Source organism: Poecilia reticulata, linkage group LG2 (assembly GCF_000633615.1).
Source record: "Poecilia reticulata strain Guanapo linkage group LG2, Guppy_female_1.0+MT, whole genome shotgun sequence".
NCBI classification, from domain to species: domain Eukaryota; kingdom Metazoa; phylum Chordata; class Actinopteri; order Cyprinodontiformes; family Poeciliidae; genus Poecilia; species Poecilia reticulata.
In genome coordinates this window covers 12,256,799-12,281,217 of record NC_024332.1, presented here as the reverse complement: position 1 = coordinate 12,281,217, position 24,419 = coordinate 12,256,799, and the positions used below count along the sequence as shown (strand labels likewise).

The following is a 24,419-nucleotide window of genomic DNA, read 5'->3' as shown; positions in this document are numbered from 1 at the left end:
TTTTTTTAAACGGAGATAAATGTATGTGATAACTCTGCACCAGCACAGCACACCTAAATGCACCAATAGCTTCACAAGTTTGGTCAAACATGTAAAAACAAATTAAAATTATTCAGTCAGTCCAGTTAGGAGAGTAACAGCCAATGTAAAATAAATTATAAAGAAACTGACAAAAACAAACTGCAGCAAACCTTTAAATGGCTTAGAAAATGGAATTAGGAATTCCAACTATAATGTAAAATAAATGATACAGCATGACGTCAGACTGAATAGATCTGCCCTCATCTATCGGGCACATTGTCACTGAATCTAGAATTTCTGTCTATCAAGACCGATACAGATATCAACATCAGATTGGTGAATCTCTGCAAAAAATGTTTTGTCATTTTTTTTATTAGATTAAGGAGTAGTTCCTCTATCAACAATATTCTGCATTGAGATTTTCTCGTATTTATTATAGTTTTGTAAATGAAAGAAATTTGAAACGACAGGTCAGACTTAAGAAAATTGAAGCTCTGTATCGACAAGGAAAACCCTAACCAGTGTCTTTAAATGGTAAACAAACTCGACTCGTATTGCTCTGGAATAAGTCAGCATTCCAAGAGAGCTTCTCTTCCCTTTTAAGATCTGGTCATACGTAGTTATTTATTTATTTATATTATTATTATTATTATTATTATTATTATTATTATTTATTTTTACAGAACAGCGTTTCTTGCCGATGGGCAACCAGTCCTCCTCCTTGACTCGAGCTTTACAAACCGCCTCGATGCAGTTATTATGAAGAAAAATGTGCAGTGGGTTCACTGCTGGCCTGGCTGTTTAGCCTTTATCTGTCCAGAGAGGAAAGGAGAGGCCAGGATGGTAACAAGAGGGCTTTAGATCTCATTGCAACCCTGGGCTCAGATAACCTTGAGTTCACTGCCTGGTCCTGATTTGTTTTCTCTTTCCGCCGCTGCTCTGCGGAGAATACAGAGTGCAGATATTGAGCAGAGATACTAACAGTGGCTTTATCTGGGGGCTACATGGTTCAAGCAAAGATGACTCATGCTCTTGTAGAGGAAGTATAGTATAAAACGGGTTAAGACAGTCGCACTACCCCTCAAAAGGCATTCGAGTAGGGACGGACAGCGTGTACGGACGGAGCCAAGCAAACCAAAATACTCTTCTAACAGAAAATGGTGCWTCTATTCATACACAATATTCACGTGGAATTATACTTTCAAATGTCCTGATTTAACTGATATGAAATTAACATTTGTGTTTGCCCTGTAAGATTAAAGGTTGAATATAGACAATCCCAACAGGCCTGTCACAATTTAACTTTTGTTGGACGATAAACTTGAGACCATTAACATAACATAATGAAGACGGCATAACGGTGCAAGTACACTCTGACCTGCTACATTAACAGATTTTACTGGCTGATGAATTGTCCCAGTAATTGTTCCGGTAAACCATAACGTTGTTGTTTTGATACCAYCTCAAAGACTAACAAACTTTGACTTTGATTATTAGAACTCTCCACACTCAAACTGGAAAACATTTTAAGCGTCCAAAATTAAACACAACCAAAAATCAATGAATAGAAAAGAAATAAAAACCCGCACACAATCGAAACCATGAATGAAATGGACTGACAGCTGCCCTGAAAATTACCCTTCAAAAAATATTCGTCAGAATGTAAATTAATGAGCTCATTTTAATTTATGATGCAGATAATTGATTAATTCTTATCACTACAGGCTTAAATCCCAATGCATTTTTCTGTCTTTTGGAATCTTCAACATCTTGAACTTGATCTTGTCGGTTCACAGGATKTGGCTCTTTTTTATTTTATCTTTCGAGTTGTCTTATTTCTGTAGAATTCATTTTGACTTCTGCAGACCTTATTGAAGTGGATCAAACCTTGTCTCCTAAAACACGTGGGATATTAGTCTAGTGTAATATTAGTGTAATATTAGTCTAGTGTAAAATAGTCACTATTTAAGACAACAACTGCTCTGGTGAACCGGATACGTGTCCTCCATACTTTACCCAATGTCTTTTTGTTTTTGTTGTTGCTTTATTRGATTTGCAGAAAGCTCACTGCCTGTTTAATCTAAACTTGCTGCTGGTGACTGTTGCGCTTCTCAGACTCTTGGCTTTCTCCCACCGGTAGAGTAACAGGCTCACAGTAACTGATATATCTCTGAGTGCCTCCGGCGTGTAAGAGGTGGACGGGTTGGAGATGATGCAAACTGGGATGCGTTTYTGGACACCTGACTTCCCCGTCAGCTCAGCACTAGGAGAAGCTTAACTTATTATTCATGACGGCTGCCTCATCCATTACGAGATTGCTTTGGTAGTTGAAGACATATCATGCCTAAACTCTGGTTTAATTTTTACACACGGTGAGGTGAAAAGACAACTCTACGCATTTCAAATTTATTTTCCTTGTTTTATTGCATAAAATTTGTATTAAGATGCCTTTTCAATGGTGCTTAATAGGATGTCCCTCAAATGTCTAGGGATATGTGCATCAAAACAATAGTTTTAGTTCTTGTTTGTYGATCTGCGTTAGTAACGCCTTGTACTAAATCAAGCAGTTAGAAGGATTAACTCCTTGATTTAGTAGATAACTTGAAGATAACTATTCTCCACAATCCATATCTGTTGACGATACGGTAGACGCATCATCTGCCGAAGGGATTAGGGAATACCGCTGCCCACAAATGGCTACTATATGGTACCTTTCTGAAAGCTGCCTAATAATTGTTCAAACTCTAAATATAGCCTAGTATGCATTCATATATAAAGTGACAACCATATCACTACTGCATAAACTAACATATACAGTCTTCCTTATCTCCACTCTTGAGTACAGCCAATCAACTCCAAGGAAACGATATACATCTAGTCCTGTCGCGATAAACGATAAATCAATTAATCGGATGATAAACCTATCGACATCATTTTAATTATCATCTTTATTGTCTCTTCCGGCCTTTATACTTTCTGTTGATGACACTGAATGAAAAAAGGCTCGGCTCCGGTGCTCTCCACTGACCCTCCCTTCTTCATTTCCTTAGTCTAATATCCAGCGCACATTAGACGAGTTGTCGGCCCATTTTCAAGGGTATAATGGTTCGATCGGGTTTGTCGTGCCGTCTGGTGTCCAGTCACATGGGCACAAAATAATGGCTACAAGTCCAATTAACTAATTTTAAAABCAGGCATTAATCAATGCTTTACTAGAATCTAYCTGTGATGCATGTGGCTAGAGTCAGCGTAAAGTCCTGACTGAATGAAAATCATTATAACCTATTTATGTCACGTTAACGAAGAACAGCTGAAAACTTACCGGGTTCATCAACTGAGATAGCAATTTGGCTCCAACTCCTCCCCTTGTCATTTCTATATTCTTTGCATGAAATGTTGAATAAACATTAATGATACCACAAATCATCTCCGATGTCCACTGGACTTCGGATTGGGCCGTTTCAGCTGTTTGGGATTCCCCTCCGTAATTTCCCTTCAGAAAGCACGGAGGAGAATCCGCKCTTTCTGATTGGCTACCTGTCACATTCAACGGGCAACGTTAAGCTCCCAGACGGGTAAAACCCCTGATTTAGATCGGAGCGGCCACGACGATCTACCGTAACACACCACACACACTGCAGGATGATCGGTTAGATCGCCAATGATGTAAGATTGTCATAAGGGGAAAATAGGGGCAAAAATGGTGTAGTCGGATGTGCCCGTTTTCTCTATTTAAATCTAGTGATTACTGAAGGAAATAKAGTATACAGACTTCAYAATCTGCACTCTTTTGGTTGAATGCAGTATTTATTTCCACTTTGGCTTTATGTTGTTTAGTTTTTATTCAGGTAMGTTTTTTGTTAATGGAGACTGAGAATCCATTTTATTTTTGTTTTTGGTTGTTTTGTTTATTTAGTTTATCAGTTCCAGTGTTATGTGTTCTTTTGAAAATAAAGTGTATCTATCAGGAAATCGCATGTAGTCATTTCCAGTAAATCGGTGTCAAAAGGTCTTGAAACAATATTCTCGTATATCGCAATAATTTTTTTAGACAAGTCCAGCAAAATTTGTTATTGTGACAGGCCTATATACATCTTCTATACTGGCTTCTTTGCGTACGCCAACCAATAGCTTGTCAAGTACCATTGCGCCGAGTGGGACGTTGGGTGTAGGTTGGCCCCCCACAGGTTTCACATTGTGCCCCAGTTAAGGGTTCAGGCAGGATTAGTTGTTAGTGAAGATAAAGGTCAGTTTTATTCTACTGCCTGCCAAACTGTCAAATTTCACTCCTGGTTGGTTGTAGGAAACTCTGGACTCATCTGACAATTCAGTTGTTAGCACATTTTTATGCTTGGATAGTTTCTTCCCTACACAGTCAAGGCAAATGCCAGAGTGTGAATCATCTATTTCCTGGATTTCTTGCTTTTTAAAGTTTTTTTTGGGGGGGGTTCATTCTTTGGGAGAGAGTGGTTGTGTGATTGATTGGACTTGGAGCCAGATCATAATGTCAGGAGTCGACATGCCTTTCACCTGCCTTCGGTGAAGAGGCCTTCTGTTGCCTCTTCTGACAAAACCAGACCAAGTCGAGGATCAAATCCTTGACGATGAGGTGCTTCACAACAAAAAGAAGAGTCCAAGGCCTAAAACTCGGCCGACATAGCCCCCAGTACCAAAGCGGTGCTTCAATCACCTTGTTGTAGAGGTGATTCTGCAGAGAGGAGTGCCAGCTTCTCTAAGGCCCTGTTTACACKAGACCACTCTTCAGTTCAGCCGTAACMCTTTTATTGCGATCCGGAGGCCCGTTTACACGACATCAGCGACCAGAGTTTCTCACGCCGTCACTTTTAAACCAGGTCTGAGTGAAACTTTTCTATAACAGCCTGTAAAGATGTGAAGTACTCCGCCGGTGTGAAAATGCACATCTGTAGGGTTTATTCTACACATCCATGGGCAGATAAAAACAAAAACAATGGCGGATGTTTGGTGTGTTGTGCTACTTAATCTGTTCAGTTTATAACAACAGCTCTTGATGAGGAATATATGTGTTACATGAGCACTTTGTTAAAGGGTGATGGAGACAGGTTACTGTTTACAATGATATGGAAGTTATCATATCAAAATTGCAAAATTGCATGCGTGTTGTTGACATGCTGAAAATCATACCCCCATCTAGTGGCCTGGCATGACAACTACTCGAGGTGTATTGGCGATGTTGTGTAAACGTGGAACTTTTTCCAAATTAACATTCGAAAATACCGTCAGTTTGAGCAGCGGTCTCCCATAGTTCCCTTCTGGAAATGTGAACCTTCCCTCTTCAGGTCAAATCTCGACCATAACTACCGCTTTGTTCACAAGCGATGGTGGAACGGATGAATGGATCAAGGTCTCGTGCGTCATAATGCAGACGCTGCTCCACTCTCAGCCGTTTCCTTCTTTTTTTTGACTTTTCTAGTTATCACCACAGGATTATCTAGTAAATAATTCACTCACAGCTTTACCCATGCTGGCCAACTTAACCTAAGCTTTGCATTTGAACCTTAATTACCCCCCGCACCAGCGCCCTGCTGCTTGGTCTTGGCTCTTTGTCCAGTTGTTTGGCTCATGGCTGACCTGTGCTGGTGCATGCTGTTTGCTACAATACAGCTTATTAATCGAGCTACTCTGCCAGTTTAATGGGGGGAGCACCAGTATGTGTACTTCATTGTATTAAAGGTTATTCCCTCCTGATTTCTAAACCCAGATATAACTCAGTTCTACATATTATTAAAAACATACCAGCCATTGTTTTTTTTTTTCTTTTTATCCCCAACTAATATGTTTTCCTATGTTCCTTTAGAAAATTGTAGTTTCGCCTTGTGTTTACTACCTGCCGGATCATGAGGTACGCATCCGCCTCCAGATCTAATCTACCATTATAAAAACACATTTGCGATTAATGGTATAATTACGTTAGTTAGGGTCTACTAAATAAAACGAGAGCATGCTCGCGTGAAAATAACACACTGACATAGCTGATGTCTTAATCGCCGTGGCAGTAGGAGGGTTGGAAGAGAATGAAGGTTTGACTAATGATCACTTCATAATRACAGCCGGAGGCAGAAAAGCAGCTTCCTGTGTAGGCGAGGGAGAAAAGGGGCGACACTGGGAAGCAGAGATCATAGTTTCAGGGGAGAACACAAGAGACGAGCGCAGCTTGCCTCTCATTAAGCTCCATCCTTCTCGGTTTCCTCCGCCATCCGGCTGGAGCTGTCCAGCAAAAATACTGACTGCTTAAAGTGGAGCGCAAGTTGAGGCGTCGGGGGTTTAGACTCCTCACAGTTTTTGCAACAGTAGCTTCAAGATTRTGCTCCTGAAACAGTTTATCTTTGATATTTCTCCTATTTTTATGTTGTATACTAGACAATTCCTTTTATTAGAAGAGTTTTTACAGTCTGAGGAACTTGGTGGAGATTTGAATTTGGCATTTTTCCAGTTCCGGATAGCTATGAAAACGGAAATTCACTTAAGTTTAATTCAGTAATACAATAAATTAATAAAAAATATGTGTTAAAATAGACACATGATTAATATCAATAGATAATATGCGTGGTACAATTTTCATTTATTTCACTGAACTCCGTTTCAGAACCGCTCAGCATTCTGGGGGATGTAGGCAGAGGAAAAGGCTTTAGCCACTAAACCCCTCACAGCGAGCTAAAACGGGTTTACCCGCTCTTTGGTTACCTAGCAACAACACGTTGAGTAACTTTCGCAGCAGCAGCTTCAGGTTTTGCCACCAGGCCTCATAACTGCTTAAAWATAAAAAAATAACGTTTAGTGAAAATTGGATAAAACAGGAAAAGTCACATAACCAGTTTGGTTGTGTTTTAGATATTTAAAGCAAACAAACAAAAAAAACAAATAATAATTATATTGACTTACGAAATGCTCAAATTGTGATACATTTTTCAGCCCTGTCATCCAGCTCTAGTATTGTTTTACTTTAAGGATTATTTGTTAAAGAAAACAAGGCCTCGACTTAAAACGAGAACAAAATCATATTAAATTAGCGACTTAGCGACCTTCTGTCAAGGTCCAAATTCATCACCTCGAAATAACCTACTGTAAATCTATTCTTACTTATAGGACTTGGCAACATGGACTTGACTTTTTATCACAATATTCTGTGGTCCTAGTGTGATAACAATAAAATTAACAATGAGAACTGTTTACCACTTTTTATGTAACTGTATGACTGCGACTGCATGGCCCAGCAATTATAGCCCCACAAACACAAATACAGCTCTAACATATTTGTAATGCTCTTCTTTAGGACATCAGTCACACAGGGAAGTGTGATTTGTATCACTTAATCATATTTTCAAATGTATTGCTACTTGTTGATACTCCTATTGAACTGTTGAAAAAATAGTAAAAGTAGCAATTTCAACAAAGTTATGGGTTTTTGAAATATGTTTCTAATATAAATTGGAATTTATTGTGATGATAAATCAATATTCTTACAAGAAATTTATAGCGATAGATGACGTGATAAATGACGCGATAAATGATGCGATAAATGCCCTCCCCTACCTCTCCGCTGCATTTTTGTCAAATTCTGACATGTTCAGAATTTATTTATTGTAGTTCCATATCCGTGATTCATGTCTAAATTGTCTATTTTCAGCTAAATATACAAATAACTTGGTATTACACAAAAGTACATTTATATCATACTTGTCAGTCTTTAGAGACTTGGCGGTTAGTTTCCTTCTACTCTAAGTTCCTCCTGTTTCCCTGAGCGGTGCTTCCTTACCGCCTGCTTGCAGATTAAACTTTTAGTAGGCCTGCAGTGGCCAAATTAGACAGCAGGAAGTTTGAGGATTCTCCTGCTGTGTGGGGCAGCGGGGTCATCCAAAACTCTCCCAAACAGTAGAAAAAGGAGGGCAAGGTTTTATTGTTTTAGGGATAAAAGTTGTGCTCAGTGCTCATTTCTGTTATCCACCAGCTTCAGAKGTACCATATCTCACATTGGTTTCATTATCTCRGTATCAGCAGGTGGAATATTGCATTCACAAACAGCTGCTGTTTCAACTGTAATGCATTCACATTTTGCAGATCTGTATATTCTACATGTACAGTTAATTTCCACAGCAGGTGTTTTTCTTTATGAGATGCTAAAGCCAATTGACTGTAGTGGTGACATCTTGTAACAGAACGTAAAYGGTCAGAAACATTTGTGTTGATTTATAATCCACATCGTTTTCACTAACAGTGTTGCAGTAAAACTTTCCCTGAAGTCYTGCAGCCCTGCTACTTTGTGGCAGGTGAAGAAATTTCTTCAAAATGAAAGAATTAATCAATATAACTATCTATTTTGTGTTAAGCACAGAATAAATACAGGCTTTCTAACACTTATTGCAGTTCAGTGCGTTATTGATGTACTTGCAGCATTTTGTGCAGTCCTACTTTAAGTCCCATCAATGTTRATGCTGCTTTTATTTTGTTGGGTATTTTTTATAAAATAAATTAAACATAGGTAATATTCTGCCTAATATTTAAATTCACCAATTAAATAGTTGTCTAACTTCCAGTTCTTTTATTTATGTAAAGTTCTGCCTATTTTTCAAAATGGGACTTGGGCAATTATGCTATCAGSCTGACCATATGTAGTTTATTTTTTTATTTTCCTGACGTGACTTTTCAGTCGGGCAAAAATTTGAGTTGCACGCAGATATCTTGATGGTAATGTTTGACTTGTTGAGGCTACTGCTAAGTGGATGCTAATATGTTTTGCTAGCAAACTAACTAGCTAGTGTTTTTGCAGCTGTCATCATAATAAGTAGAAATTTATTGCCAGTTGGTTCGTTTTCACCGCTGGCTCTCCTCTGTCGCCAACCCATGTGATGCTAGGCACCATGAGCTGTGAAAAAAACCCACAAAACTGCTGCCAAGAGCCACAAACAGACCGCAGAAATATCAGTTTTTGCTTCGCTTGATTGTAGCCCAGTCGAATGTTCCCTGTATTTAGTTTATTCAGTATTAAATTTCTTTCCAGATGGCATTATAAAGGTATTAAATTTGACTCACAGATAACCGATACCATAGTATGCAGTTAGTAGATGTTGCTATCAGGATGTCAGTTGCAATAAATGCAGTTTTTCCTCGCTCTGCTCCTTCTCATCTCTGCTTCCAGCACTCTGACCTTTGGCGTCTTGGCTACTGTAATCCGTGTCAGACGTGAGCATCTGCTGCTCCTTCCACCAGGCWGGGGATGACATTGGCAGGGTGTGAACTCGTGACACTTGGAACGGCCAGCAGTTATTGCATCCAAGCAGTTGTTTTCAGTCATACTAATTACACTAATAGAGTAATAATATAGTTGTAATATACTGTGAAGCCTGAACCGCTACATATGTTTAGCTACTTTCAGCTAGCTTCAGACTACAATGGGGAAAACAAGCATTTGATATGATAGAGAGATTTTTGTTCATTAAATGCTTTTCCACTTATAACGAATGGAGAGGTGCCATTTTTAATTATTAAACTGACTTTTTAAAAAYACAGTAAATCACTTTTTAAAGTATTTATTTTGGGCAAAGTATTGTATTCAGTAGAAAARTGGAAGTTATTTGATGGAGAAACTTTTAACAATTTCAGAGGTCATATTGGCTTCTTAAATAGGAATTAACAGGTTAGTGAGAAAAAAATTATTTAAAAATAATACAAAGGRATTTTTTAATCTTTAGATTTTGAGTTGAAATGAGGTGAACTTTAAAAATCAGCRGTGTATCAATTTTTCATTTTCTCCCCATTACAAGTGTGTTTTATCTCAAGGATTTTTKGGGGGGTTTCTGCTTCAGCTCTTGCCTCGTGTTTTTCTTCCAGATATTTGTTATTTCAGAAAATCCTTTAACATGTTGGAAACATCTGTGAATGTACTAAGTCTTGAAAAGYATGGACTTTTGAAGTGAAATGGGCAGGAGCCCTGGTTTGAAAATGAACTGATGTGACGAGATCAAGATTCAAACGCYGCTACATTACAAAACCCATTTTCATACGCACATAATCATAAAACTCAGATGTCTTCAAGTGCTAAACAAGGAAGTTAAAGCGCTTATAACCATTGGAGACCATTACTCKGCATCAGCTGCTCTAATTAGTTCCTGTTTGTGATCAGCGTAATGCCACATTTAGYGCTGGTTCTGGCATTTTGCTTTCACGTTTAATTTCACACATTGTATAATAGTCCCTTTTAATTCTGCCTTAGGATTCAGGACTAATGTGTGTCTTTTTGTTTTGATTCTTTATTCATCCCGTCCCTGGGCTGTCTCCGTTTTCCTTCGGAGTTATTAGTTTCATTTTCCTCACGCAGCTCAAGGAACGCCATCGGAAGACTTTTACTGTTAAATTAGCGCTGACAGCCCTGAGTTTGGCTCCGGGCCCAGACACGGCCGGTGTGGACCGGAGCCAGGGAGCTGGTGTTGAGCCGAAKGCCCGGCCAAACCGCTGACCCTCTGAGGATCAAAGCAGAAGCCAGCACATGTTGAACCGGGCCRCTAAATACGTTGGTAGCGGGTTATSAGTCAGARACACGGGTCTGGATCGGCCTGGAGAGAAAACGCAGCGGCTCTCACAGGAAGCTTGGCTTGTTAGGAAAACARGCTTAAGGAGTCACAGAAGTTTCTGACTGTGACATGCTGCCATTTACTGTTAGCTTAGCAGGGGCTAAAAGGTTAGCATTAATGCTGAATGAATGAGCAGGAGGAAATGTGTGTATAAGTGAAAAGTGTTTCTTTAAAGTGAGGTTTCATTATAAATTGGCTGTCTTAGTTTCCTTCCAGCTATAGAGTGATGTGTGCTAACAGCAGCAGCAGCGTCGGTTCACTCTGCAGGAAAAGCTGRCATGTAGAAACACAGGCTGTAGAAACAGACAAGTTTACAGCTGAGCTTGTTCAGTGGATGTAAATAAACAACATGTCACTCTGACCGGGTTCTGGTTCTGTCTGGGAAAAGTCTGGAATCTAGTTTCAGCGCTGGAAAAGAAGAAAAAATATGAGGACCTTCTCTCTTCAATCCCTTTTTTCCATATTTTCTTCCTTTGAGGGGCACGCTCCACCTCTATTCCTCCTCCTTTTTTTCTGTTCATCCTTCTTTGTGTTCTTTCTCATGTCTTCCTTTCCCTACTGGGGCCGTCCTTACTTACTTCCGTCTTTCTTTTCTTCCTTTGTTTCCTTTCTTTTGTTCTACTTTAATGCCTTTATTTTGTCCATCCTTTCTTCTTTTTCAGTCATTTTTCTTTCTCTTGTCCTCCTTTCAGTYCTTTTAATCGACTTCCCTTTCCTTCCTTCTGCCCTTATTGTCTTCCTCCTTTTCTTTACATTTCCTTCGTTTTGTTTTACTGTCCTTCCTTTCTTCCTTTTCTTTCGTCCTCTTTCCATTCCTTTTGTTCTACTACCCTCTACTTCTTTCTTCTGTCCTTATCTTCCTCCTTTTTGTTTCACCTTGTTTTCCCTCTTTTGTTCTACTTTTCTTCCTTTTCTCCTCATCTTTTCTTTCCTCTGTCCTTTCCTTCCATCTGCCTTYCCTCTCCTTTTCTCCTGTCCTCGTTCCCTTCCTTTTGTTCTACTTTCCTTCTCCTCTTATATTCTTCTGTCTTTCCTTCCTTCTCTTCTTTATTTCTTCCTTTTCTGTTTCTTTCCAAAGAATTATAAAACAAATCAACTTTGTTGATTTTTTATTTGTATAAGGCTGTAAAACTGGGCTGTGTTGTGGGATGTAACAGTGATATAACGTATCTGAGAAAGTAACTGTGTAGGTAGAACGGTTTGAGTGCGGATGACRGTGAGGAGAGAATCACCTCTTCTCTCATGCAGCTACATGCGAAGGGGTTCATATGCCGCGCTTCCCGTGTTCACAGCACACAAACACACCCGTGCAACACGCAGACACATCCATCACGGTCTTTGTCTCTGCTTTCCATTCAGCTGTCGTCCCCGGTTTAACAGACGGGCAGAACGGGGCCTGAATAATTCTCCGATGCTTCTCAACCCTGTGTGAATTCACACCAGAGAGCTCAGAAGCCTGTTGTCTAATGAAACTGGCACCAGGGCCCTGAGAGTGGTGTGAGTGTTGGAGACAGAGAGAGTGGGAGGGAGATAATGGAGAGAGAGGCAGGTGAAATTGTGATAGATGGAACGAAGGGGGGGGAAACTAATGAATTGAGTTAGCGTTCGGTTTTAGTTAGTGAGATGGTGTGACGTGCAAATATAGCCAAAGGAAAAGGAGTGAAGGCTGTGAAAGGACAACGGTGTGTTTTGCGGTAGTGGGGGTTTATGTTTTGAGTGTCTGTGTTGGACGAGGTTGACGCGATCGCTTCCCAAATAAATACCTCATTTTGGCCAATTAGTTCCACATAAGCACTTCCTGGCTTCCCTAAAGCGCCTTCTGATTAGTGCCGCTCCAGCGTCATGTGACGCAGGCCGTGTTGCACCAACAGCTTTCTGCACCTGACGTTTTTGGAAAGCAGCAGCTGTGAACATGGGCAGAGAAGCACCGCAACGCGAGATAGGGCGAAGGGGTGGAGAGTACGGCGGATAACTCCGCGACAAAAGGGAAGTGTCGGTGAGAGCCGAGCGCTCGAGAGTGAAACGTGTGGAAAACGTGCGTACAGATGGTAAGAGGAGAGTTTGGATGGAGCGATCAAAGGAAGATTAGAGAAAACACAGCCTGACATTGATGAATGAGAACAAACAGATGGTTAGGTAGGAGGAGGAGGGGCTTATGGGAAGAGGGAGTGAGTGATGGAGCGGAAAGGAGACAGAGAGAGGAATTCCTGTTTTATGTGCGATCATAAGGTTGTTGGAAGACACCAAGTTTGCAGGATTTCTCAAGGTTAAACAGCATATTGCTATTTTTAAAATCTAATCGAAATGCTTGGTATGTACAGTAGATGTTAATTTCAAACAATTTAAACAATATAAATAATTTCCGGTCAATGTTTTGCAAAAGTATTACGAAACTAGAAACTATCTAGAAATTGAGTAATGTATGGATGGGGTCATGTATGGTGATATTTTGGGCAGCAACCTCCTTCCCTCAACAAACCTTTGAATGTGGGTCCTCCAGTATTAAATTGACTCAAAGCACAAAACCTGGAAACCTCAGGAGTGACTCGGTAAGAATCACCTCAGTGTCCTGKAGTGGCGTAGCGGGAGTCTGAACCCAGTAATGTCCCTGTCACCTGAACGATCTGGAGACAATCTGGATTGGACCAAAATCTCCATTCCACTCCGTCTTCACTGGCTCTGTGTATCCAGAGATCACGTTTTCTCCCATTCTTCTCCACAAAATAGTTCAAACTCAGGTGCTGTGAACATCTGTTTTTAGGTCTTGCCACAGATTCCCACTGGGCTTTGATTTAAAAAGTTCAAYATTGGAAAGGTGGTCTTCTTCCTTCCACTTTTCCATGAAAGCTAGGTTTGTGGAGAGAACAAAAGGTTTTACGAGCCCTGCCGCACTCCTTTTACTTAAAGCCAAAGTCCTCTAACTCCATATCTTCGTCACGGTTCTGATTTTGAAGCGTAGCTGCAATTGAACATAACAGACTGGAGGGAAACAAGGCGGGGTTGTGCGCCGCAGTACAGGGGTATCTGCTCCATTAGCAGCCAAAGCCAATCCGTCWAGAAGACAGCCAGGACATCCTGCCATTATTGCCGCCTGCCTGACTGTTTTGTATATTTAGAGATTTAGAGGCTTTGCTYCATGACGACGATAATGCTGCAGCGGCTGCGTGAAKCTGGGCRCTCTGGTTCTGAATGGAGTCATGGATAAGAAGGGATGGTGGACAGGTTCTGGAAATCTAGCATTGCATACAGTAGCCGAGAGGAAAGGATGGATGACGTAACGGGCAACGCCTTCGGCTTTTACCATTGAAATGTAACAAATGCTGATCTGATAGGATCACTCTTGCTACGTTTTTATCACACGGGTATCTGAGACCGGTGTTCCGGGAGCCATATCGGCACAGGTTGGTCTCATCATCCACAAGGAGAAAACCAAAATCCTTCTGATCAACTCCAGTTGCATCACCCCAATCACCCTAAATGGTAGTCCTCTGGAGAAAGTACTGTCTGTCATTATCGACCAGCCAGGTGGAACACCTGCAGATGTCAAGACATCCGGCAAACCAGGAGTCGCCTTTGTCCAGCTCAAGAATATCTGGGCATCCAGAGAGCTGATCCTGACMCCCAAGATCCAACTTTTCAACTCCAGKGTGACTTCAGTACSGCTGTATGGGGCTGAAATCTGGAGGACAAGCAAAGCTTCAAATAGACAAACCCAGACTTTCCTGATCAGTCGTCTCAGGATTCTGTACACTGGGTAGGACAGCCTTCGCGATCCGCCAACCACCAACAGCAAACAGACTCTCAGACAGAACCCCCATGGCAAGCAAAAGAGAGGTCATCTAAGAAAAGCCTGGAGATAAAACCTCGAGGCAGACGTCAATATGATGGGACCTACTATAAAGATTGGACCAGGAAAGATATCTGTGGAGTTCTAATGACACTTTGTGCTTTGAAGACACATAATATTGCCTTTKTAATAATTACTAACATCAGATTCTAACAAGTTACAGAACTCTAACATTCCCAAACTTTTTCTTTACTTTTTTTGGCTTCTATTTCTTGGTTCAAAAGTTAAAATACAGCACAACAGCCTACAAAGAGGAGGAGTACCCATATTCAAAAATTGATACGTTTTTTCACCTCTCTTTATCTTGGGGAGGGAGTCGGTGTCACAGTTCTCATCTTGAAATGAAAGTGCATGTCAAAGAAACTTTGCTAGACATGTCTTCTCACTGTTTTACARAATACACCGTTTATACAAGACCTTAAGTATGCCCTTACTAAGACCATTTATCCGTGTAAAATGGAGCTCTTCATCAAAGTAGCAGCTTAAAAATATATCTGGTAATCATTTCCTATATTGARCATTTCCAGATTTTGGGTACAACGTCCCCACACGGTATTTAGTGAAGATGTGTCTCTAGTTATTTTTCTTTTTAGTCTTTGTTCTTGCAGCTTTTCTGTTCCCGCCCCACCAGGTATCGACTCGCCTCTCTTCAACTCCAGTCAGATGAAATGGATTAGCCCAAAGTCCATCAGTAAAATCAACCAATGGGCCGTCCCAGTCGATAGATATTTTCAATAGAATTTTTTTTTTTATTACATCATGAGATCCTCACATTTGACCAGTGGCAGGTGCCAATTTCCACCCCTGGTATGAGTGGTCCATGTCCTGTCCACCCTGGTAGACAGGACAGGTTTCCTGTGTACCAGGGGGTGYGACTGTACAGGTGAATCTGACGTTGCAGTGTGTTTTGTCCAGGTAATTCCCAGCTCGGGGCGACCATCGTGGACGCCTTGGACACCCTGTATATCATGGGTCTACACGAAGAGTTCAAGGACGGCCAGGAGTGGATCGAGCAGAATCTGGACTTCAGTGTGGTGAGCAACAACCTTCCTTTTACTCTGCAAAATTGTCTTAGGAACTTTTATTAAATTGGGGACTTCCTTTTTTGGGAGACTATATTCAGCCGTAGACTTTGCTTGTTACAGAAACACGAGCTGTTGTTTGATTCAGAGGATTTTYGCCAAAGAAATGAAATCCCAAGCTTCTCCTTTCGTTTTGCCAATCTATTCAGTCACCTGCTGGCTGTGATGGAGCCGTGCCTGATTGACTTTAACTCATGCTAATTTGTTGGGTTTGCAACAAGCCATTTTGTGCAATTATCTGATAATATGCAGATGTTGCCAGGCTGTGATGGATGAAGCCTCGGTTCTCTCCCTTGTTAACACCCCACCGTCACCTCTGAGGTAATCTGCCCTAGTTAGGGTGGAATCGTTTCAATGACATGTCATGTTGTCATGAAGAACTGAAACAATAAGGCACATCACTTTGGGCTGCTTAATCATTAAGACAAATCTTAGTCATATTTATTTTTGATTAGGCTTTAAATCAGTATTGTAGGTCTGCAAMATTTTGAGGGTTTGTCCATCCTCTCTGCAGCTCATCTGATTTATTTTCCTGCTCCAGTTCTTTTACCAGATGTCTCCTTTTTTATGTTTTTCTTTTATAACTTTCTTTTACCTTTTATGGTTGCTTTTCTCYCCTGGAATGCTCTATTTTTTTGGTGTAATGTTCACTCTGCTTGCCGTTTCTCCTTCTCAGTAGTACTAAATGTTAACAGTTTGATTTTTTTWATATCTTTTCCCTCCTCATCTGTTAGTCCATCTCTTCTTTTTATTCYCCATCTGTTTGACTCAGTTTTTTYCCCCCCTCTACAAACAGCAGTCCTTCTTTGCATTGTKTTCTTTGTTCCTCCGCCCTACGGTCTGTCTTGTTCCTAAACTTGTCTTTTTTATCTTCTCCTCCTGTCATGCAGTCTTTTTTAAGAGAACTTACAAATCTCACACTTTTTTAACATTTTGTTCCATGAAAAGCATACACTTTAGTGCGTTTCTTTTTTATTTATTTATTTATTTTTAATTCAATAAGATTTCTTTTTGGAATCTGTTATTTTTGAATTTGAATTGATTTATTGCGATTTTAAGTTTTCAGATAGTTGTGAAGCTTTGTTTAGGGGGACATCGACATGAAAATTTGGACCAATATTAATATCCGATATTAATAACTGATATGTACAGTTTTGCATGCATTTCTCTTTCCTTTTGACATTGTAAGATGACTTTCCTGTTGTGATTTCTTCACACATTCCCACACTGGAAGTTGCGCTCTGTGTCTTATTCAGAGGTTTTATGTTGTTTTTGGTGCAGTGCCACCACAGGCGAGGAGGGAAATAGGTTGTTGAAAGGGTTTGGTTCTTCTGACACAGTGCTGTGTGAAAGCGAACCGTACCAACTGAAAAATAATGCAGATGTTGCAATTTTAGTTCTCGATCAAACCMAGTCTACCCGACTATCGGGTGTGAAAAAACCCTGTAATCCAGTGCAAGAAATCGCATGTAGTTGGTAAACAGAGTCCACCTGTGTGGAAATAGATCTCATTTCAAATTTCTCAACCCCCCTGTCCGTCAACCACAATTTCACTGCCCACATTTGGTTATCTCTTCACCTCTCTCTGCCTCCGCTTCATCCCTCCTTTTCTATCGACTGACTACCGAGCTTGTTAGTCTCTCTCCTGAGGCAGTCGCAGGGCAGGTAGGCAGAGGGGGCTCTACCAGCCTGACACTTGGAGGGCTAATTAACCTCCAGATCACTGTGGTCAAGCTGTGGAATAAAAAGAAGCCATGAACGGAAGGAGCAAGGTCAAGACATGGCCATGGATGAGGTTTTTTTGTTGTTGTTTTTTTAATGAGAAGATGTCAGTTTTGTGCTATGAGTCAACATTGATGAGCGTGGGTTTGACACAAACTCCAGCAGTTGGGTTTTAAAGGTCAAAGATGCTGTCTGTTGGCCGTCAGAGAGAGAAAAACCTTATGAGCATTACTAAAAAGGAAGGAAGGGAAAGACTTGTTTTTTCAGTCTTGGATTGGCAGTCAAATCGAAAGATCTATTAWAWTTTAAAACTTACTTCAGGAAACTCCTGCCTCTTTGTGAACAGCACACAGGTCGGTGGCAGCCCGACAGCAACAGGAGGACGCGAGTGGAGTGGGATGCAAACATTCTGGTGTGAAGCATTAAGAAGGCAGCAGAAGAAGAAGAGAGCCTCTTTGATTCCACAAGAGGGAGTGGAGAGGAGAGATTAGGGGATGGAGAGGGAGGAGAAGAGAGGGATGAGGCTTGAAGCTTAACAAGCTGGAGGAGGAGGGAGGCGTGTCACTCTGCGTTCATTAAGGACTCGGATTCATACCTGCATGCATTAGGCAGAGGAGTGTTGGGTGTTTTTCTCAGATGGCGCAGCATGATGGAAAGATTTGGGTGAATTAGGATGACATCACCCGACCTCTAGGCCTGTCACAATAAAAAAAAATTATTGGACAATAAATTGTCCCAGATATTACTGCAATAAATGATATTGTAGTTTTTAGACCATTTTCAAATAAAGTGATAATTGCATAAAAGGCCTGTCTCAATAAGAGATTTTACTGGATGATGATAAAACAATAATGTTGTTTTGACACCATTTTCAAGTGTTACGGGCATAATAATGTGAGTTTGCTCTTTCAGACTCTAATAAACTTTGTTTGTACAGAACAATCCACACTAAAACTAGACGGCATTTTAAATATCCAAAGTAAAACACAGCAAGCAAAAACAATAAATAAGGAAAATTACCCTTAAAAAAAAAMCCCATCAGAATGGTTATGATCGATTTAATTTTAATCTATTATGTGATTAATTGCTTATTGCAATTGGGTTTTAAACAACCCAACTGTTACTTCCTGCTGCCCTGGTCCTTTGCTAATCAGGTTTGGATGGACAGCAGTCTGAACAGCCCCACAGACGCCCGGCGATGTAATTGGCATCAGGTTGAGCTCTTACATCACAGATCGTTTGAGCCCTAAAGGTTGCAGCTGTGCCCGGCCCGCATTAAAGAGCTCCAAGGCTGGCAGTTTGGATTTCCATTTAGGCAATTGAAAGCATCACTCCTAGTCTAGTTTAATTACTATTCCGCGCCTGCACAAGAGGCCCTGTAATTCTCCCGGCTTCTCCCTTCAGGGGGTCGCCACGGTAACTCCTCTGCCTCCATCTCTCTCCGCCGGCGTCCTCCTCTGTCACACCAACCGTCTGCATGAGCCGCTGTTCTTCTCGAACTTCCTCTCCAGTCTCTTTGACATGAACTTTAGCTCTGATGGACTCGTGTCCATTTTGCTCCCAGTGGGACTCTGAACATCTCCAGCTCTGTCTTTATGCCTGCCTTTCAGTAGGTCTCACCATCAACCTGTGACCATTACTCCTTCAGTTCTGCTTCTTTGAAAAATCACCCTTGAAGTCGGGCTCTGTCCACTCCATCCTGGTTTTACTCTCTTCATCCATCTCTCTTGTGTACCAACCAAACTTTTCCATTAGTTGGTTGACCTTCTCCACCAACAGGACCTCTAGTCCTAGCAGCGTTACCCTTCTTGATTCTACTGACTTTCATGTTTCTTCTTTTGTGTCTTTGTGACCTTAAACTGTTTAATCTTATTTTGGTCTTAGCCAGTGTTTCTCAAGTCCGTCCTCACGGACCACTGTCCTGCATGTTTTCTGTCTCACCTGCTGTAGAAGCCTTTTAATTACTCACTTATTCAAGTCAGGTGTGTGGCAGAAGAGAAACGCATAAAACATGCAGGCGGTCCCTCATTTATCCACCTACTGTCTTCCACCTTCTTCATCGGTGCGGGCATGTCAAGTTTATTTGTATTGCACATTTCAGCAGCAAGGCAGATCAATGTGCTTTACATTGTGAAAATATCCTAAACATCAATCATATAGTTAGCGGTTGACAAAATCAGTAACATTTTGTCAAGTGCCATCAATAAAATCATCAGTACACATCAGACATGTTGGTTAATGTATCGTTTATTATTGTTTAAAGCAGCTTTAAACAGGTTGGTTGTTGGTGTTGATTTAAAGGAACTCTGTGTTTTGGGTGTTCTGCAGTTTTCTGGCAGTTTGTTCCAGATTTGTGGTGCAAAGAAGCTGAATGCTGGTTCTGGTTCTGCTTTGCATCCCCAGAACCAGAAGACCTCAGAGGTCTGGAAGTTGAAACAACAGCAGCAGATCTTTAATGTATTTTGATGATTTTTAAACTAACAACGTCATATTGTCTCATCATTAAATTTGAATTGGACCTGCTTATCACCCCGTCCACAAACCTTACACATCATGATTGATTGAATAGCTGCCATGCTGGCAGTGAGCACAATGAGGACTGTCAGGTGTCCAGGTTGGACCCTGACACCGTAGCTCGACTTCACCTGATGGATGCGTCGGCAGGTGGTCTGCATCCACCTTCAGCCTCCAGGTTAATAGACTTGGTTAACAATCTCATCAATCACTTGTCTGAGGGTGAGGAGTTAGATCGGCCAAAGCAGTAGATCAGGAGAAATTATCTCTAGCTGTCGAGTCCGTTCTTGCCTAGTTTGATGCTTTCATTGTGTGCTAAAATTCTATCAAATTAACTTTACAATGTTTTTTTGACACTAGTGGTCTTTATTCCACATTAATCTGACAGGAAGGGGGGGAAGACATGCAGTAAAGGAACCAAGGACGGGGCTCAAACTCGGGTCTCCTGCTCTAACCGTTTTGCCACTCGGCGCCCTTGAAATGCTCTGTGATGGTCTGACGCATTTAAAGCTGTAATCTTTGACTCTGCTAAGCTACGTGTCCCTGTCATTCCCCTTTCCATTCGCAGCTTTTCATTACCTGCGACAGACGATTGTCAGTGAAAAAAAAAAAAAATCCCCAGTCTGCTTGGTTTCCGTGCCACCTGGCTTGATAAGCTGCGGCTGAATTGAGTATTTTGGCTGAGACGCCTGGCTGACACATTCCTCAATTGTCATCAAATCTGACCGAGTTTATGTCAGATTTAGTCTTCTAGTTATGAATGAKAGACATGGTACTTCCTGGACTTTTCAGAAACACTACAGAGAGAATTGACGGTGTATCTATAGAAGATTCAACCTGTTTGGACACATCACTGCACGTGTTCACCTTAAATGACCTCCAGATTCCTTTCATGTTCATCATTTACCACCTAAATATTCTGAAATAATGTGCATCTTATTTCATGAAATGAAGTAAAACTTACAGGTATCATATGACATCATATTAATTATGCCTTTGTATACTGTGCAAGCCAGTTTGCCATTTCAGGCTCTTCTTTCATAAAAAGCTTTCTTTGTCTTTGACTGTATTTCTCTTTCTGCCCATTTCCTTGTCTATTTCTTTCTGTCTATCTTTGTTTTTGTATTTTTTCATTTTTGTCTTTTTCTTTCTATCTCTTTGATTATTTGCAGTTCTGTCTTTTTTCTGTGTCTTTGCCTTTCTGCCTTTCTTTCTGTCTTTATTTCCTTGTCTCTGTCTTTGGATCCGTCTTTGTTTTTCTTTCTTCATCTTTGTGGAGGTAGATTTAAGAAGAGGTGGTGAGAAGATGCCTTTCATATCCCAGAATAGTCCTCTCTTTCGCCATTTATCTGTCTCCCTACAATGTTTCCATGATTGGCAAATGGTCGGAGGTTCATTCATTAAGGACTCGGTCCTCACAAACTGCTGAGTAGTCCTGTTTTTGTTTTTTGAAGATGACACCATTTCCCAAAACCATTGTGAATAAAATGTACAGTAAAACGGAATATCTGTGGGTGCGAACTAAAAGATCAATGCGTCTTTAAGAAGTGCTAACTTTGTGGGTTTTTATTYGTTATTTGGTTGTTGGGAGCAAATTCATTCCCCTGCTTATCCCTGGTGCGCCTGCAAGCCCACAGCTGGTGTGACTCCCCGCCTGCAGCAAGCGCCATGGCGGAGCAACCAACCGTGGTGCTGACAGAACGTCTCATGTTCTATCAGTTTGGATAGTTGGGGCAAAAGCTCTTCAATTAGAAGAGAGGGAGCAGAYATGCATTATCAATAACATCCCCACAGAGACAGACAAGTGTGAGCAGAACAGACTGAGCCACACGCCCAGACACACTGCAGCCACCATGTTCTTTTTGCCTTTAGCAGAAATATTGCAAACGTTTGCTCTAAAACTTTCTCAACTTTCATGTGACATACTCTTCCATCTAGAGCCACTTGGAGCTGAACTCACTTCGAGTTTATCATGTAAAAAAAAAAAAAAAGAAGGCGTCATTACGTTTACAGGTCTACTAGAGGTTGTTCCACTCTTGAATGCATCTGTGGACAACACTGATTGAACTCAATAAGGGAGACCCAACTTTAGATGTATGAAATAAGACATGGCATGTTGAATGTAGTCTCCATATTTCTGCATCACTCTTTGTAGTTTTTTACTCCATTTTAAATATTTGAATGAGTTAATCGACTTACAATTATTTGTCGATTTAATGGTTTGGTAGATTAAAATTAGTTCAAATTTTCGATTAACTAATAATGTCYGCCCTGACCCTATTTTAGTCTTGTAGTTTGGCCTCCAGACAGAAGAGGGCGCTGCTGGTCATCCTTAAGCGGAACCAGTTGGTACAGAAATAAAGATGTCGGGGCCATAACAGAATGGGAAAGGGAAACTGTCCAAACAGAATCCGGTGTTGGATGCAAAATGCATTTTATGCAGCTGTGGTTAGAAATATAAACACTCAACAAGCTACTTGAGTTATCAACTTAATAGTACTGATTCAGCTGGGCTGCTTGACAGAGCTATGACGGCGTAATTAGAGCCATTGTTGAAAGAAAGAAAAAGACAAACTTTTCTCTGAAAAATTCAGACATTTTGAGATTGATCTCAGACATTTTCTAGGAAAAAGCTCAGAAATTTCTCTGATCCAAAAGTCAAACTTTTTTTTTTACTGAGAAACATTCCAAAAGTCAAAAGGTTTACACTTAATTTCAGAATTTTWGTTTTTTGGTGGAAAAGTAGTCATTTTTTTCCATCTACAGTGACCCTAATGCACTGTCATGCAGAGCAGCTTCCACTTCTCAACCAAAAAAATAACTGATTTGCTGTGAAGGCAAGGATATAAGAGAATTAAGTGGCTTGTACTTCTATAGTTCTTCATCAAGTCCAGAGGACTACAAAGCTTTTCACATTACATTCAGTCGTTAACATAAAGGGCYACATTTTTTATTATGGAGAGACTGTTGGCCCTCTTGACACAAGAGAAAACTGGTATTAAGGAAGTGACCACTTATCAAGTCAATCGATAAGATCAATCAACCTTAGATTAACTCCTTCATCAATAAATTGCATCYTTTATCAGTTACAGTTGTGGATAWTTGCAAATGATCCAAAAGTTTAACTTTGAATGTAAAGGAAAGTTGAAGATGCATCTTTGGTGAAGGTGTCTGTKTTCTGCTCATTGAATGCAAGAAAAACAAAAGACCCAAATCTAGCAGAGCATCAAAGGCAAGAGGTCTCCTTTGTTTTGGGAGCGATTCTGATCTCTTCCAGTCAAAAGCCCAGAATCAGTCCTGCTTCAAACGGCTCACGAATCATGAGAATAGAGGGAGGTTGTTCAAAGGAAGAACGGGTGAACCGCTCCGTTCTGTGAAAGAACAGCAATCTACTGATAATGAAATGACTGTGACTGAATATTAGATGGAGCTTAACAAGAAACTCCTTTTTTCACTAGATAAGTTTATTGTAAAGGTGTCTTAGCAGCTGTAGCGTCGAGCAGCCTATTACAAGTCCTGACATAAAAGGGCAGAAATCTCACAGTCAATGAATATAGGACAAGAGAAGCTTCAGAAACCGCGTTRGGTAACAGGAAGTGACACTTATCGGTCTTTAAGCTGCATTCATGAACCCTAAGCGCCSATCTTCTGCGAGCGACGTCACATTTCAGTATSTGAAGATGAATTCCTTAAATCTTTAAATGGATACATTCCAAAGCTGCAAAATGATATGAAAACGTCGGAGGACAATACTTTTGCATGTTGCTACGACAATATTGGTTGCCATTGTGATGCTCCTGTCACTCACAGCGAGCTAAAGTGTTTACACGTCCGCCATGATTTTTCTGTATCTTCAGTTTGTTTCTCTCGTTTTTCCAGAATGCCGAGGTGTCCGTTTTCGAGGTCAACATTCGGTTCATCGGGGGACTCTTGGCAGCGTAYTACCTCTCTGGACAGGAAGTAAGTGTCTTATGCTTTTCACTGCACCTTGGGTTCAATTGTTATCGTCTTTGCATYTGTTAGAAATGTGATCAGTTCAWGCAAGTATGTGAAAATGCCTCTGAGCTCTGAAAACAAAATTATAGGAGAAAACAGATTTACAGTGAAGTTTGTCCCACTGACGTTACTTGATAAGTGCGATCATTTTTTTTGCCAAATCAATACTGAAATAAATTAGATTTTGCGTCCGTCCTTGTTGGTAGCATTGGCTAAATAATAAGAATCAGAAGAAATGTCTTCAGGTCCCCCCAGTCCTTGAATGACAYTAAAGTTGATCTTGTTACAGATKTTAAACTCACATTTGCTCTCAGAGAGACTGTTTACATGGGAAAATACCAGGCAGGAAGTTACCTACAGAGTTACTGCAATTTWWATTTTTTCCCTCTAAAATGAATGTTTCTCCTTTTTTTTCCACAATAAAAAAAAAGAAAAGTACAATACATCTAAATACAACTATTTAGCTGTATTGTAAATAGTTGAGGATCAAACATCTAAAGCATCAGTAACCAACAGAAAMMTTTTCTCCTTTGGAAAAATCAAAAATTAAAAGCGGATATTGCATCTTTATCTTATAAACTGGTTTAAGTTTCTGAAGATTGACATGAAAACAAGTCATTACAACTGCAC

The 24,419-nt window shown here is 40.6% G+C and overlaps 1 protein-coding gene across 3 annotated transcripts in view; it reads left to right on the top strand.

The window, feature by feature from the left end:
• man1a2 (mannosidase, alpha, class 1A, member 2) overlaps positions 1 to 24,419 on the top strand; it is a 118,211-nt gene that overhangs the window by 52,486 nt on the left and 41,306 nt on the right. For all 3 annotated transcript variants that reach the window (XM_008431260.2, XM_008431269.2, XM_008431280.2), the window contains exons 5-6: positions 15,391 to 15,509; positions 23,673 to 23,753. In XM_008431260.2, coding sequence (XP_008429482.2) covers positions 15,391 to 15,509; positions 23,673 to 23,753 — 200 coding nt within the window. The remainder of the gene's footprint in view (positions 1 to 15,390; positions 15,510 to 23,672; positions 23,754 to 24,419) is intronic.